The 13,584-nt window shown below is 47.6% G+C and overlaps 4 protein-coding genes across 4 annotated transcripts; 1 reads left to right on the forward strand and 3 right to left on the reverse strand.

The window, feature by feature from the left end:
- Positions 1-854: 854 nt before the first annotated feature.
- On the reverse strand, positions 855-5,610 carry BDV38DRAFT_107452 (putative chromatin remodeling complex subunit (Chd3)). Its single transcript, XM_032050922.1, has 2 exons — positions 5,139-5,610; positions 855-5,068 (listed from the first exon to the last, which is right to left on the reverse strand). Exons 1-2 carry the CDS (start codon positions 5,406-5,408, stop codon positions 974-976), a joined length of 4,365 nt encoding a protein of 1,454 aa, XP_031912769.1. The 5' UTR covers positions 5,409-5,610; the 3' UTR covers positions 855-973.
- Positions 5,611-5,767: 157 nt separating this feature from the next.
- Positions 5,768-7,341, forward strand: BDV38DRAFT_248943 (RNA methyltransferase). Its single transcript, XM_032054771.1, has one exon. The coding sequence runs from the start codon at positions 5,845-5,847 to the stop codon at positions 7,330-7,332; it is 1,488 nt and encodes a 495-aa protein (XP_031912770.1). The 5' UTR covers positions 5,768-5,844; the 3' UTR covers positions 7,333-7,341.
- Positions 7,342-7,410: 69 nt separating this feature from the next.
- BDV38DRAFT_107476 (pepsin-like aspartic protease) lies at positions 7,411-9,143 on the reverse strand. Its single transcript, XM_032050923.1, has 3 exons — positions 8,533-9,143; positions 7,605-8,468; positions 7,411-7,546 (listed from the first exon to the last, which is right to left on the reverse strand). The coding sequence occupies exons 1-3, from the start codon at positions 8,872-8,874 to the stop codon at positions 7,490-7,492; spliced, it is 1,263 nt and encodes a 420-aa protein (XP_031912771.1). The 5' UTR covers positions 8,875-9,143; the 3' UTR covers positions 7,411-7,489.
- Positions 9,144-9,365: 222 nt separating this feature from the next.
- On the reverse strand, positions 9,366-13,457 carry BDV38DRAFT_248946 (putative SNF2 family helicase/ATPase). The gene is made up of 5 exons (XM_032054772.1): positions 13,138-13,457; positions 12,999-13,025; positions 12,796-12,939; positions 9,763-12,732; positions 9,366-9,702 (listed from the first exon to the last, which is right to left on the reverse strand). The coding sequence occupies exons 1-5, from the start codon at positions 13,249-13,251 to the stop codon at positions 9,589-9,591; spliced, it is 3,369 nt and encodes a 1,122-aa protein (XP_031912772.1). The 5' UTR covers positions 13,252-13,457; the 3' UTR covers positions 9,366-9,588.
- Between the last annotated feature and the right edge of the window lie 127 nt (positions 13,458-13,584).

Below are 13,584 nucleotides of genomic sequence, written 5' to 3' on the forward strand. Positions count from 1 at the left end.
CCAGTGTTTGTCCGATAAATGTTGGTCAGTACAACCATCTGCTCGGATGGCTGCAGCTTCTGAGGCGCAACTTCTCATTGCTCGTTTCCCGCGTCTTGCAGGAAACACCCTGCAGTGTTTTCGGGGATGCTTAATCTCCTGTTGATCTGCTCTTTCTATTCCTTCTTTTCTTTTAAATTCGCCACTTCTCTGGTTCCCCCCCCCCCTTATCTTCAGGAAGATTTCACTGGAACAATATAACTTCAAGTCTTGTAGAGCAGCTCTCGGACCGGTCACTGAAAGTCACATCGAGGGTAAGCATATATCCCGGCACTGGTACTAATCCACCATTCTCACTGTTTCATCCGTATTCCAAATACTGATCCCTATACAGACCGTGTCCCCGGAATCGGTGGTGCGTGGCATCGTGGAATACGACGAGCTTATACACCTTCCAAACGACATACACCATGTGCCGGCGTCGATTTGACGAGGGTGAGCGAAGGCAAACGAACTGTGTCGTCCTTTAATCTTGTGAGTAGGAGTGGTGTGGTTTTAGTCCACATGGACGCATAGTTGTCAGGTTGAAGACTCGGGGGTCAACCAATAATTGAGCTGCCACGACATGTGACCACCATCCCCAAAACTGCCATTGGAATCGGTCCTTTGGACCTTTAATCCTAGTCGTAAGTCGATTCGTGCAACAGTTGTTCCCGAAGGTGTGTGATATTACTATGTATTGTACACCTCTCGCCATTCCAACATGGCAACGATCATTCTCTCCCCCCGAGTGTAATAAGCGCCAGAATGAACCTGAAAAATCGCTAAGGACAGAGAAGTGAAGAAAACAAAATAAAGACCAGGAGGTAAGCAAGATCGGCCAGAAAATGTGCGTTCCACGTATTTACGGACAAAAGTCCCATCCCATGTTCATCCCATCTTGCTATTCGTCATTACGTATATACTCGAGGTATAAAGCCTTGCTTCTTTACTCTCAGAACCTCTGGTTGTAGGACTGAAGGAGCCTGAGATCCGTCCCAGACTGTGTCGCCGGTTTAGCAAGCCGTACATTCTCTGCCAAGTTGGCTACTGGCGGCTTCGTGGCAGTGGTGTTAACAGCAGTGGGAGTCGCGCCACCAGGTGTACCATGGCTTGCTGTGAGACTACCTGGAGCCTTACTGGCCTGCTTTCTTTTACGCTGCGCAAGGTCACCGCGAATACCGGTCAAATATTTCTTTGCTTGAAGGACGAGGTCGGAGTCCTCGGTACTTTGCTTCAGCGCGTCCAGCATTCTGGCCACTTGAGTGTCTGATTGTAAATGAGGACAGGTGCGGGAGATCCCAAAATGCGCAAGGCCACAGAGGCCGCAATGCTCCACGCCGGCTAGTTTCAAACGACAGGAGCCGACCGGATGATTCTGATTGCAGGCGAAACACGAGGGCCGGGTCTCCGTGGGGCCGTCCATGCCTACCGCGCTCATCGAGAGGTCGTGGTCGGTTATGGGGTTGACTCGCTGGAATGCGCGTACTTTCGTTTTCTTCGCCGGACGTTCTTCATCCTCGAGCTCGGGAAGAGAGTCAGACTCAGATTCCACGACATCTTCGCCCTTGAACTCGGTGTCGCTTTCAGCATCTCGTTTACGAGGCGTTTTCGTAGGGGATAGTTCCGTAGTAGCGGTATTCGAATAGTCAACTGTCACCCGCTTTCTCTTTCCACGACCAAAGTTTTCGGCTTTTCTGGCTTCTTCAGCTGCCGCCTCTTCTCGCTCCTTGAGAATCTTCTCCCAGATAGCACTGTTATCTGATGTAGGATCCTCTGTGTCCTGTAATTCGCTTAAATTTTGGTTGTCGTTCGCCCAGACACGAGCGAAGCTAAACTGGGATTCAGGGGCGTCCTCATTGGGAGACGAGGCCTGTTCAGCTTGACTGCGGTCAAGAAGCTTATCGACAGATGCGGAATCATACCGTATATCCCCTGAATTATCGTCTTCAAATAACGCCTGAGCTCCGTGTCGAAGGATAGACTCCAGGTCCTGCCCGTCGTCTTCTTCTGAGACCATTCGGTCAATCAGTACATGATCTAGTACCATCTTCTTCTTACCAATCTGCATGATCTTCTCCTCAGCGCTGCCCCGGGTCATCAGTTGGAACACAAGCACCTTGTTCTTTTGTCCGATGCGATGAGCACGCGACAATGCTTGCATGTCCTGGTGAGGGTTGAAATCAGGATCCATGATGATGACGGTATCTGCAGTGGCAAGATTGATGCCCACACCTCCAGATCTGGTGGAAAGCAAAAATGCGAAGTACGGCGAGTCTGCAGCATTGTACTGATCAATCATTTTCTGCTTCTCCAAAGATGACATCCTTCCATCAAGGCGGCGGTGCAAAAGCCCCAACCCATCAAGAAAATCTTCAACTATATCCAAGTTGTCAAGAAATTGACTGAAGATCAAAACTCTATGACCGCGCTCTTTGAGCTTCGGCAGCATTAGTTGTAAGAGCTGGAGCTTTCCAGCCGCCTCTACTAGATGCTTGTGAGATGTAGCAGCATTGTTTGTCCGCTCTTCAATAGCTGTACTATAAATAAATGGATGGCACAAGCATTTTCGAAGTTGCATCAGGATATTGTTCAGGTTTTGGCGTTCGGCTTGTTTGGGACCATGATTGTCATTCTTTCGCTGGAAGATGGCCTTGATCAACTGTGGGTTCTTCGCCAGAATGGACTTATACAACTTCTTCTGGACGACAGACATAGACACTGGAACAATGATCTGGACCACCGGTGGGAGAAAAGTGAGCACCTGGGCTTTTGTTCGGCGTAGGAAAAATGGTCGGATCATGTTGTGAAGCTCAGGAATATTCTCTTTTGATAGTACTCCATACTCGTTCTCCAGTTCCTCCGCATTCTTCGTTGGGTCGCAGAATTGGAGAAGATTGAACAACTCCCTGGTGTTGTTTTGCAGAGGGGTGCCCGTCAATAGAAGTTTGAAAGGGAAGTGAATCCGAGACAGTGACTCATATAACTGGCTTTTGTCATTTTTCAAACGTTGGCCTTCATCGACGACCAGGCCAGCCCAGGGTACTTTGGCGAGGACTCTTCGAGAGGCATCATCAGCCATGGTTTCATAGGAAGTCACAACTACATGGCACCTTAGGTCATGGCTGCCCTCATTAAACATCTCATACTTCTGCGCCAGTTGACGCGAGAACGAGGATCCATAGTACGTGACCACCCGAATAGAGGGAACCCATGCCTTTATTTCCTTCCGCCAGTTTGGACACGTCGAGTTTGGTACCACAACAAGGAATGGCCAGCATTTATGATACTGTATCAAAGTCGCAAACAGGCCAATCACTTGAATGGTCTTCCCAAGACCCATTTCATCAGCAAGAATAGCGTTCTGCTGTTTGAACCACATGTAATAAAGCCAATTCAAACCATCTTTTTGATAGTCCATCAGTTGCCCCCCTGTCATAGATTCAGGTTGTGATTCTTTGACTATACTTTTCTTGAAGTTTTGCTTTCTGACCTGATCCAGATGCTTTCTGAGAGATTGTTGGTTTGGCATATGAGTGTAGTCACGTTTCACCCAGTCCTCGTACGCAGTTTTAAAATCGGCCCACCTCTCGGCATTATTACGGTCAGGTGGCGAGTCCCATACTGCGTCCTCATATGTTAGGCCCTTGAACTTTATGTAGGCTTTAGACACCTTGTCAACCCGTGATATATCTGTTTCAATAGATTGATCCTCCGAGCTGTCGTCATTGTCTTCATCTGCGTACTGGACATCAAAAATAATGTCCGCTCGAAGAAAGTCTTCCGGTATTGCCTCTTCAGTTGTCATATCTGGGTTCGAAGTTTTGTTCGATCTGAAAAAAGCTCGTCGCATGGCCGGGCTTACAACGCTCCAAACCCAGCTGCCAGGCACCCAGGTAGTATGATTATAAGACATTGTTTTCCATTTTATTAGGTACTCTTTGTCAACCTCCTCCATGACATTCGCGCTGTACCCAGCAACGTATGTCTTAAGGTCTGTTGGCCGCCAGGCAACTATTGCACCGATCTCTCCACGGGCCGAAGAGCAGTCTCCGCAACGACCTGTCGTTTCATGATCCGCAGAGACATGGTCAAAATGGAACGCTCTATGACATTCAGTACAGCGAAAGAGCAAGTTGGCTATATTATTCAAACAAGCCATATCCACATGGGTAATAGGATCTTTGCCACCATTCTCCTGCCGAAGCTGCTGCTCCTGCTTTGGCGTCAAGCGCTCCCGAAGTGGTTTAGACATATTCCCTTTCTTAGCACACGCGGTACAGCGGCCTTGGTGTGGGCAGACCTGGTCTTTCGTATGGGCAACACCTAGGCAGCGACGACACTGAAGAACAAACAAGTCATCTGAAACCTTAGTTACAAGGTGTTCGCGTATAGCTCTAGGACCCAGGCAAACTTGGTGATAAGCGCTTGTACATCCCTGGCAGAAGACAAGAGGGCCTTTCGCATAATCATCTCCACTGCGGTAGCAAACTGCGCACATTTCGTTATGTATACATCGGAACGGGTCATCAGATGGGATCTTGTGAAATAATTCCTTTGCTCCGAAAAACTTCTGAGTCTTGGCGACATCTTCAAGCTCAGAAATGTCCTCTTCATACCTCTCCCTGAGATTTTTTCGAAGAGTCTTCCGCTGCCGGGTTGAAAACCGCGAGCCTGTAGGCCTTGCGGCATAGTCGCTTTCTATGTCTGAGTCTCCTAAGCGTGTCTTGGCTTGTTTGTGCCTCCTTAAACGTCTTTTCCTGGTGGTTGCCGTAGCCGATATGATAACATCATCACTCGAAGATGATCTAGATCGAGACCCCTCGTCCTCACTGCTCATACGGCTAAAGAAATCTGTGAACTGAGTATTTCTAGCTCGAGTAGAGCGTCGCCTTGCCCTTGACTCAGATGAAGTATATCCCTCTTCATTGGACGAGGAAGCCATGCTGGACGGGAACTGTAATGAGCTTCCGTAGACTTGTTCTGTATTTTGGAAATGTGTGAGGGCTTCGGGTCCGTTGCTTAGCCTCTCAAGTCGAGAAGACGACATCTATATGGAAGCAGATACGAGTAAGATAGAGGTTAGGTAAAGGTTGTGTGAGAAGAAACATAGTACTTACCGTTTCAGTTTCTCCACTGCGCAATTTAACTAGATAGGAAGGCTCTTTCGCAGTCTCTATTGCCTCACTTATAACACAACGGACATCAAAATGTCCGGGGAGAAAGTCATATTCATCACTATTAGAAATTGTCGGAGTCTCTACCGCCAGCTGTGATTTGGAAGGTCCTGGTGAGCCTTCAGGTATTGGGGAATGAGACTTGCGCTGAAATTGCGACAGGAGGTCTGCGACAAGATCCTCTTTCAAGTGAGATGCAATTTCTTCATCCATCTTGGGTATTTCGTATCTTGTGGTACTCTCATACAAATTCACGATAGCAGGGACACTGATAAGGGAGAGGAAGGGTACTTCAAATTTGAGGTCGCTGGCAATTGAAAAATATATGACAGAACATTAATGAGAAAGCTACAAGAAAGGAGCGGACTGTGAAATCTTCTTCATTAGGGAGCAGAAATGAATGAGTGAATCAATCGCCAGTAGCACAACTGTTTAACAAAGGATCCACCAAATTTCCCAACTGCGTAATATTGCATCTAAACGCGACGCGTGATCCCTCGGATCAAGAATGATCCGCTTATCTTATCGGACCTTCAGCAAGCTTCCGTGGAAAAAAAAACATCAGCTTTGCTAAATCCTGCATCCAACAGCGATAGCTTTACGTACGGAGTTCTATTATTATTATTATTTGTTTCTCTGATTGTCTGCCATGTCTCGCCGTTCACTATTGAAGCCCTTGCATTCATATATGCACTTATCTATAGCTCCGTCCATTCACCTGAATCATGTGAGACATGCTTCACTTAACTCGGCCATTGGTCGTGGTATCCGCAAGACCAGGGGCTTTGACGGTCCGTCTTCATCGCGAAATTCGTACGATTCTGACTTTGAACGACCATATAGAGAAAGAACGGACACGAAATCGAATAGAACCGAAAAGAAAAACCAAGGCAGAAATTGGCTCGATGATGACTTTGACGAGGAAGAGTTTATCAGAACAGGCAATTTCCGCGCACTGCCTCGCGAACACCAACGTTTCCAGAGCAGTAAGAGGTTTACGAAGAATGAAGTCAGAGGACACGATGGCCGTGAGTTTAGCGACAGACCTCAGGACAAGCGTCACCCTCGCCGAGCGGAACCACCGAAACACCACCGTGCCACAGAGAGAGTACCAGAGCGGGTAAAAGAAAACGTGCAAGTCCCTGATGCAATCCCATACACAACACCGGCATCGGAATTCATATATGGAACCAGCGCAGTGGAGGCTGCACTACGCTGCAGCAGACGTCGTCTGTACAAATTGTATGTGTATCAGGCCTCTGGTGAAGAACTAAGCCCTGTCAAAGTTGCACTACGCAAATTGGCGCTTTTGAAGAACGTCAAAGTCAAGATGGCTTTCGGCGGATGGGACCGGCTTCTTGATAAGATGAGTGCTGGTCGACCTCATAATGGTTGCGTCCTTGAAGCGTCCCCTCTGCCAAGATTGCCCGTGAGGGGTTTGAAGAGTGTTCCTTCTGTGAAAGAGGAGGATTTTGGTGTAGAACTGGGCGCTCAATCACGAGAGGAAGCATTGGTGAATAGTACGAACGACAAGCTCAAAATCCATCATTGGGACCAGAAAACAAGGTACCCTGTTGTATTATTACTTGATGGAATCGTGGATCCTGGAAACCTGGGCGCCATTATTCGTTCCGCATATTATCTTGGTGTCGATGCTATTATATTCGCTGGTAGAAACTCGGCGCCTTTGTCCCCCGTGACAATCAAGGCCTCGGCTGGAGCAGCTGAAAATATGACTCTTCTCGAAGTGAATAACGAAGTGGATTTCATTCAGCGCTCGAAAGCCAACGGGTGGAAATTCTACGCCGCAGATGCCCCAGGTCCAGCTTCCAAATACGTGGACACTACTTCCTTTGTTGAGGATAAAGGTACGACCCAAGGGAGGCATGTTAGCACCCAATCGCCTTGCGTTATCATGATGGGGAGCGAGGGATCCGGATTGAGTCGTCACATTAAATCGCATGCAGACTCTATCGTGAGCATCCCTGGAGCCAGACTTGCTACACCTCTTGGTGTCGAGTCTGACCCTTCTAGAGTGGACAGCCTTAACGTCAGTGTGGCAGCAGCACTGCTGATGGAAATGTTTCTACGAGTACCACTTGCGGTGGCCGATGTGCCTACCAAAAAAGCTCGGTAAACATGAATTGGAAGAATAATAATGACAGCTTGTAAATATATCACCTGTACATTAGCATACTTGGACCTTACGGACAAAATCATAATCTCCATACCCAACAACATTCATCAAGGAAACGTTCACATCATAAAAGTAATACTTGGGCTCAGCTCTTTTTCTAGACTTCTGCATTGGCCTGCACAGCACCGAATCGAAGAGAACCGAAGTAAAATATCTATGTCATTTGTTCTGTTAGAAGAGCATACGAGGGGTGTTTGGAGCAAGCAACTCACCGCATATAGCCCATCCAAAAATGTTCCACCAAGGATGTCAAATTCGAGCGATCCACGGCTCTGAACACCGCCATATACGTAGCCAGGTTTAGCTTCAGCAAACATCAGGCTCTCTTTTGACATAACGAACGATTTCTCCCCCACTGCTAACTGGACGACTGGAAGCTGGCCTATATTGACGTCAGATGGTATGATAAAGCCTTGGCTTTCAATATCATAGAGTGCGCCTGGGATAGAATCATAAATGGCTTGACACGTTTGGTCATCAAGTAGAGTCAATGCTGCGTCGGTATCGACAACAGCCTTGTTCTCAGATCTATTCATTGCCTTTCCTCCAACCGTTGCAGAAGGTGACTCAAACATCCAATAGCCTCGACTATTGTCGATAGGCGTATGATGAACATCATGGTCACAATAGCGCACGGCATCCTCGTCAATGGAGCCAAATGTGTAAAACGGTTTCTTTAGGTCAGAGTCGCCCCAAGATCCAAGTTTTACTGTGAACAACTTTGCAGATTGTTCGAGGTCGTCTCCGATATTCAAACGCTCAGCCAGGGCCTTGATGTCCTCCTGGGGATGATTGATATGCCCAAACGCCAGCCCGAGAACGCCATCTGCTGAGAATTGTGTGAACATTGGCGACATGGTTTTGGCAAGCTGAACGGGCTGTGCCTTGAAGGCCGCTCGTCCAATGGTGATATCTTCTGTACCGATGGTACCAGACACCAAAGAACCGTCCACATAGGACACTTTCCATGGCGAATCTTCGATGTCTTTAAATGTGCTCGACTTTTTGGGATCAAAGGTGTGGCTCTCCCCCCTACCCTCGGGTAGTGTATCTGCAGGGAGTTCACTAGACCGCACCTGCTAGGGTTAGTATGGTGGATTTTGCCTTTCTCCTATCTCGAGCGATATAGATATATCTTACCCAAAAATCAGTAGACGCTGTATCCAAGACTAGATTCAAAGTTCGAGCCGGGGTTCCGATGCTCATTGGCATAAAGAACACGGCATCATTTTGGATATCATCTTTCTCGACTTGCTTGAATTCGTCGTCCGAGGTTTGTTTTCGCATTACGTCGTGAAAGCGAACTCGACCGCCGATAGGCTTGTCAGTGAAGGGCCGGCCAGTCTGATGAATAGCTCGACCGATAGAATAGGGGCCATTTCTGGTGGGATGCAAACGGTATTTGCGTATCAAATGCACATAGGACTTGATCCCAGATTTGCAGTAGTTTGGATTTTCAACAAGGAAGATCTTGGATGCCATGATGATACTAGTTGCGTTTTCGTCCGTTCAAGCGAACTCGGGAGTAGACTTATATTTAAGATGATGATGATGGAATGACAATAAGTTTCAAGGTAGCCATCACTGCTGTCCTAGTGTCAGAGTCCCCACTACTAACTTACCTGCGGATCTAATTCTACCTTGCACGCTAAGGATGATCTACAGTTACAGTGAGCGACCGTCGGCCCAATGAGATTCAACACACGGCAACATTGAGGGGTCAGAATAAATTAGAAGCTGCGTAAGATAGATAGCATTTTAATAATTCAGTGGCAACGTCATATGTTGCATGGCGAATCAAGCAAGGCAAGTGTCATCATTGCCAACCTGAAAGGCCCTCGTCGACTTTTGGATCCCGATTTTCTGTCATATGATCAATGGTTGCCTGAGGATATCCTATAGTTAATCTAGATCGGAAGCTGATGGAAGCTCCACATTAGGAAGTATTCTATTGCTTTTGTATACATTTCAGATACCATACCGCACAGGTACAGATGGATAGCTATTGTGTTACAGAGAAAGATATGACAAGAACCGTGAAGCGAGATCATCAACAATGGCATCTATGGGCCAACGCCAGACCGACTTATATCGAAAAACGAACCAAACCCCTCGCATGGCCAATTACCTTCCCAAGCACTGCAGAACGGTCATAACAATATTTAGCTGTTTAACAACTATCGAACACTGTCAGAGTTACTTCTTCCGACTTTTTGTCTTAGATGCCGTGTTGGATGAGACACTGGCTGCCCGTGACGTCGACGTAGAATTGGCTTTGCTGCCGCCTTTAACAGCTTTGACCTGCTTGTTCTACGAGAAGATACACACGTCAGTTGAATACCTCGAGAGTTTTAACAAGGCCGAACTTACCACTGCGCCGCCCTTATTCTTCTTTTTAGCCGGTGCTCCATCATCATCGTTTTCAGCATCCTCGTCGTCTCGATCACGTCCACGGCCCTTGCCAGACTCGCCATTGGCTTTCTCATCCGCAACTTCAAACTCCTTTGCAACAGTGTTCAATAATGTAGTACAACGGCGTCCAATCTCCACGGGTGTTCGGCTAAGGAAAAACCAGTCGAACCGGAAGAGTGGGGACTCGCGAATTTCATCTCGTATTTTCTCGTACAGTCCCTCACCATCCACTCCATACTTATCGAGCATCACCAGTAAAAACCGATCCTCTTCTTCGGTATAAACCTTCTTATTGGTGGTAGACACCGTGTAATTGATCTTAAGTTGCTGAAGAGGAACCCGGTACATCTCCATCTTCTTGCGAAGCATTTTACGCTGATGGTTCATCTTGCGCAGCTTCTCCTCTCCCTGCTCAACAACGCGGAGATATTTAGGGTAGTCTTGGATCTCGGTGTATCTCTTCCAAAACACTTTGGCGTATTCTTCAACTTCATCTGGTTCCTTGCTATCCACTTCAGTGGCGATCCCAACATAATCGGTGCGTCCGAACTTGGCGGAGCCATTAACAAACTGCTGGAAATCACGGCGATTCCAGGTTGAAAAGCCTTCTTCTGACATTTCAGCCTTCTGCGCCTGCTCTTCTTCCGTCAATGGCACTGCATTGTCAATTTCTTGTTGCTCTAGATCGCGCTCGGCTTCACGCTCACTAAGTTCCTCTTCAGGTCCATCAGGGAGCGGAACCTTATAGCCGATCTCTTTGTGGAAGTAGGCGGTCTCTTTCTCCTGGAGTTCTTGGAGTCCTGGAGGGAAGAACTGCCAATCGTGAACGGCAATTTGTTTAGGTGCCCGAGGGACTTTCGGTTTGGGATCAGCCGTCCTTCCACCAGTAGCTAGCGCTTGGCGATAGTATTTGTCAATAGAGTAGAACTGCTCTTTCCGTTCGCGTTTTGCCGGGTTGATCCAATTGAGGCCGATGTCCTTCTTGCGATCTGTGAAGTCCTTTCCGTTCCATTCGTATGCACTTTCGGAGCTAAACTTTTGCAAATCATCGATACCAAGTTTCTCATATTTCTTGCTCAGTTCTGCAGTTCGCTCCTCGCCCTTGCGTAATATCGCATCAATATCATCGTCGGAAATTTGTTTATCAGCATTCAAAGGTGCGGCTGAGTTCTCATTGCTGAAAACGTTCGCAGCTCCGTGCTGAATCATGCCAAGCAGCTCCTCCTTTGACGCGGCGTTCTTGGTCTGCTGCTGAGCACGGCCTTGTTGAATAACAAGCTGGTCTAACCGCAGTTTCTGGGCTGCACGTTCCAAGACCTTCTCTTCAATCGCATTCTCTGTGACAAATCTGAATACAACCACTTGCTTCGTCTGACCAATACGATGAGCGCGGTCCATGGCCTGTAGATCAGCCTGAGGGTTCCAATCACTGTCGTAGAGGACAACGATATCTGCAGTCGTCAAGTTAATACCAAGACCTCCCGCCCTAGTTGTAAGTAAGAAGACAAATTTATCCGACCCTGGCTTGTTGTAATCGTCAATTGCAGCGATTCTATCCTCATGAGCTGTCGTACCATCGATACGACAATAATTGTACTCTCTGAAAACACAGTAATCTTCCAAGATATCAAGCACACGACTCATTTGGGAGAAGATAAGAACACGGCTTCCCTGTTTCTGCATACGTGCCAAGAGCTTGTCTAAGATTGACATCTTGCCGGCGTTGTACACAAGATGCTCATCCGTTGTATAAGGAGGACCTGGCTCAGCTCCTTCAAAAAGGTAGGGATGATTACAACATTTGCGAAGTTGCATGACAATGTTCAAGAGACGGGTTTTAGATTCGCGCTTTCCAGCTGCACCGTTGACAGCATCGATATCCTTTTCAAGAATCTTCTGGTACCACTTCACTTGCATTTCTGACATGGGCACATACAGATTGACCTCCTTCTTGGGAAGCAAGCTCTTCTCTACATCGCTCTTAACACGACGGAGGAGGAAGGGTCGTAATACTCGGTGAAGTTGCTGAACAACGGTGTCCTGGTCAGACTCTTGGTTTGAAAACCATTGATCGAACGCCTCCGAGTCACCAAAAACATCCGGCAAAAGGAAGTTTAGAAGGGCCCAAAGTTCATGGAGGTTGTTTTGGAGAGGGGTACCAGTAATCAGCAGCCGATTCCGAGAATGGAACACACGGATGATCTGTGCGAGTGACGATTCTTCGTTTTTGATTCTATGGGCCTCGTCGATGATAATGTACTCCCAAGCAAACTTCTTGAGGTGAGACTTCTCCCGAAGAACCATTTCGTAACTGGTGATGCACACATCGAAGTTCTCATCAAGGAGTCTTTCGTTTATTAACTTATGGCGCTCCTCCTTGTCTCCCTGAAGAACAAGAACATTAACGTCAGGTGTCCATTTGTGGAATTCGCGCTTCCAATTGTCGAGCGTAGATTTCGGCACGGCAACCAAGTGAGGTCCAGTAATGTCGCAGACATGTCTGAGGTACCCGAGAAAAGAAATGGTTTGGAGGGTTTTACCCAAGCCCATTTCATCGGCAAGGATACCAGAAATACCATTTTCATGTAGAGAAACAAGCCAGTTCAATCCAGCAATTTGATAATCACGCATCTCTCCATTAACGAATGGCGGGGATTCACGAAAGACGGTGCCGGTCTCGCCGCCACTCTTCTCATCCTTCAATAGCTCTGCGTCTTCCTCTTGTTCCGTCCTGCGACGCCTATCACCACCTGCACCGCCTGAACGTGACGAGCCCTTTTTCTTGGCCTTTGCCTCTTCCTCATCATTTTGCCGGTCTATCTCGGCCATTATTTCTTTGATCCGTGGGTTGGGGTTGGTTTCAATAAAATGGCGAAACAAATCGGTAAGCCCGAGGAGGTAGCGGAATCTCCGAATCGAATCATCTTCCTGTAGAAGACTGTCATAAGAAACCCCAGCCCGACAAGTGAGATTAGAAATGGACTACTATACCTTTGACTCGTCCAGACGACCATGCTTTTTACCCAGAATACTTTTCCTTAAATGAAATGCCTCAGATCGCTTCCTTCGGCCATCGACGGGAACCGTGTCGCCTGCAACACTGCTTGCTGTGGTGTTTGGGTTTGTATCCGAATCCTGGTTCGCGCCGGTTAGCCTGTGTATTGGGAAGTGCTGGTAAATTGCGTAGAAAGTACCGTATAGTCAGGAGTGTCCTGGTAGCCCTGTGTGGAAAGAAAAGTCAGCATGAACGGAAGTCCGCTAATATACATCACTTATCAATGCGCGCAAGCCAGAGCTTGTGCGAAAGTGATTTGACTGGGTTCTGTCGCGTACCCCCATTTGCGCGTCATCTACAGGTACCGACGTGACGGGTTCATCATTTGCATCTGTCATGGGAGTATCTGCCTGAGAGGGTGTTTCTGAATTGGGTGCGAACGAAGGCGCCATCTTCGTTTTGGGCGCACTCAGCGCAGATAACTTGTGTTATGTATATAGAACCGAACACGCCTTGCAAGCGCTCCGAAACACGATAGGAGGTAAACTGAATGGGGACGCTAAGACGTTAATTACCCACTGTTCTGAGATCGATTTGGGTGGGTATAGGTTTATCGAGGGATTGATTCCCAGTATGTAACAAGGAGCGGGAATTGAACAATAAAGGTTGATGAAAGAAGTAGTCGTCAGTCGCGCCGGGATGGCAAATGGAATTTCGTCGGGGAAGCGCGGCCGTCCTACGCGCTTATTGGACAGGGGACGCGAGTTTATAATTAGTCATATATG

This window comes from Aspergillus pseudotamarii (genome assembly GCF_009193445.1).
Source record: "Aspergillus pseudotamarii strain CBS 117625 unplaced genomic scaffold BDV38scaffold_32, whole genome shotgun sequence".
In the NCBI taxonomy this organism is placed as follows: Eukaryota; Fungi; Ascomycota; class Eurotiomycetes; order Eurotiales; family Aspergillaceae; genus Aspergillus; species Aspergillus pseudotamarii.

Bases quoted from the DNA above. Each gene is read 5' to 3' on its own strand.
- BDV38DRAFT_107452 (XM_032050922.1), bottom strand. From the start codon at position 5,408: ATGGATGAAGAAATTGCATCTCACTTGAAAGAGGATCTTGTCGCAGAC. The intron at 5,069-5,138 runs GTAAGTACTATG...GCTTCCATATAG, and splicing joins GCAGTGGAGAAACTGAAACG to ATGTCGTCTTCTCGACTTGA.
- BDV38DRAFT_248943 (XM_032054771.1), top strand. From the start codon at position 5,845: ATGTCTCGCCGTTCACTATTGAAGCCCTTGCATTCATATATGCACTTA.
- BDV38DRAFT_107476 (XM_032050923.1), bottom strand. From the start codon at position 8,874: ATGGCATCCAAGATCTTCCTTGTTGAAAATCCAAACTACTGCAAATCT. The intron at 8,469-8,532 runs GTAAGATATATC...TAACCCTAGCAG, and splicing joins CAGCGTCTACTGATTTTTGG to GTGCGGTCTAGTGAACTCCC. The intron at 7,547-7,604 runs GTGAGTTGCTTG...CAAATGACATAG, and splicing joins TTTTGGATGGGCTATATGCG to ATATTTTACTTCGGTTCTCT.
- BDV38DRAFT_248946 (XM_032054772.1), bottom strand. From the start codon at position 13,251: ATGGCGCCTTCGTTCGCACCCAATTCAGAAACACCCTCTCAGGCAGAT. The intron at 12,940-12,998 runs GTACTTTCTACG...GGCGCGAACCAG, and splicing joins AGGACACTCCTGACTATACG to GATTCGGATACAAACCCAAA. The intron at 9,703-9,762 runs GTAAGTTCGGCC...ATCTTCTCGTAG, and splicing joins AGAATAAGGGCGGCGCAGTG to AACAAGCAGGTCAAAGCTGT.